Source organism: Mus caroli, unplaced genomic scaffold, assembly GCF_978045245.1.
Source record: "Mus caroli unplaced genomic scaffold, Mus_caroli_1 scaffold_2, whole genome shotgun sequence".
Lineage (NCBI taxonomy): Eukaryota > Metazoa > Chordata > Mammalia > Rodentia > Muridae > Mus > Mus caroli.
The window spans coordinates 91148707-91150449 of record NW_028227257.1 but is presented as its reverse complement, the minus strand read 5'-3'; the positions used below and the strand labels follow the sequence as shown (position 1 = coordinate 91150449).

The 1743-nt window shown below is 36.1% G+C and overlaps 1 protein-coding gene across 1 annotated transcript; it reads right to left on the bottom strand.

The window, feature by feature from the left end:
• Window positions 1-537: 537 nt before the first annotated feature.
• On the bottom strand, window positions 538-1482 carry LOC110289990 (olfactory receptor 4C12-like). The gene has a single exon (XM_021156442.3). It carries the CDS (start codon window positions 1453-1455, stop codon window positions 538-540), a length of 918 nt encoding a protein of 305 aa, XP_021012101.1. The 5' UTR covers window positions 1456-1482.
• Between the last annotated feature and the right edge of the window lie 261 nt (window positions 1483-1743).

Sequence of the window (1743 nt, the reverse complement as noted above, 5' to 3'; positions counted from 1 at the left end):
GACTAGGAAATAATTTCTGCTAAAAAGTCTTTGTTTGGCCATAGAACCATGGTTAATATTGAATAGAATCATTTAAACATTAAATAGAAAGCTCTAGAAATAATGTATATATTTCAGTTGAATAACCTTTGTCATGTGAAGAAATGTCACATCATCCCCCTGGGACAAGACTTTTCTACTAGTCCATAATATTCATATTTTGTACTCTATTTATTTTTAATATTTAAGTAGTTGTTAAGCATCGAGTGTCAGGATATCACAGTGCTTTGTTTTAGTAACCCAGATTTCACTAAATAATGGTCACAAAGTAAAGATATTATGTACTAGTATAATTTTTATAGTATAATTTCCATTTTATAGCTAGTTGTATTTAACATTTTATTGTGCATAATTTAAAAATTAATTTATTATAGATATGTCTATATAGAGAAAATTTTATGTAGAGGTTTAATAATATTAATTTTGGGCACTACTGAGGATTTTTAAATTTACTTCTCATTAGTAGGGAAATACAAAAATAAGATATTCATATTAAGATCATTTGTTATCTAAGATTGAATTCTTTTTTAGTATCATTCTAATGGCATTTTTAACCTCTGCATTCCTTACAGTGTAGATAATTGGATTTAACATGGGGGTGACAAGAGTGTAAAACACTGCTATGGCTTTATCTGTATGAAAAGTTGTTACTGGCCGCATATATGTATAAATGCATGGCACAAAGAACAAGACAACAACGGTGATATGAGAGCTACAGGTAGAGAGGGCCTTTTTCCTCCCTGCAGTGCTATGTGTCCTCAAGGAAAAGAGAATGACTGCATAGGACATCAATAGCATCGTGAAGGTGATCACAGGGATTACACCACCATTTGCAGCAATGAGAAGACCAAGAAGGAAAGTGTCAGCACAGGCCAACTGTAGTAAAGGGAAAATGTCACAGCAGAAATGGTCCATGACATTGGGGCCACAGAAAGGAATCCAGAGAGTAACAAGTATCTGTCCAAAAGAGTGGAGAAAACCCATTATCCAACATACCCCCACTAGGACACAGCAATTGTGGTGGTTCATCCTTGTTACATAGTGCAGAGGTCTACAGATGGCCACATAGCGGTCATAGGCCATGACCACAAGAAGAACAATCTCTGAAGCTCCTAAGAAATGTTCAACAAAAAGTTGTATCATGCAGCCTTGGAATGAGATGGTTTTTCTCTCTGACATCAAATCTGCTAGCATCTTAGGAATGATAGAAGAGGAATAGCATGCATCTATCAGAGATAAAAAGGCCAAGAAAAAGTACATTGGGGAGTTCAAAGTCTGGCTACAGACTATGGTCCCTACAATGAGCAGGTTTCCTGTGACAGTGACAATGTAGGTGATAAGAAGCATCAAAAGAAGAATTCTCTGCAGCTGAGGGTTCTGTGTCAGTCCCATGAGGATGAATTCAGTCACATTCATTCTGTTTTCTTTTGTTTAAATGCTTCTGGGGAGTACTGAAGTGAGAAGTTAGCCTGGAAAAAACATTATTAGAGAATTGATGAGAGATTTACTTTATTTTTAGATAAACCATCACTTCCTGCAGGAAAATAGAATTTCCTCTGAGTTGAAATACATATCTAGTTGAAAGTGAGTGAGGAGCGAGCTAAGTATACATTTGCGATAAAGCTCGAGGTAGAATCATCAGCAGGTAAATTCCCAAGGAAGGAGCAGAGTTTGTAACAGTACCTAGAACACTATGGGGCTGGG

Bases quoted from the DNA above. Each gene is read 5' to 3' on its own strand.
- LOC110289990 (XM_021156442.3), bottom strand. From the start codon at position 1,455: ATGAATGTGACTGAATTCATCCTCATGGGACTGACACAGAACCCTCAG.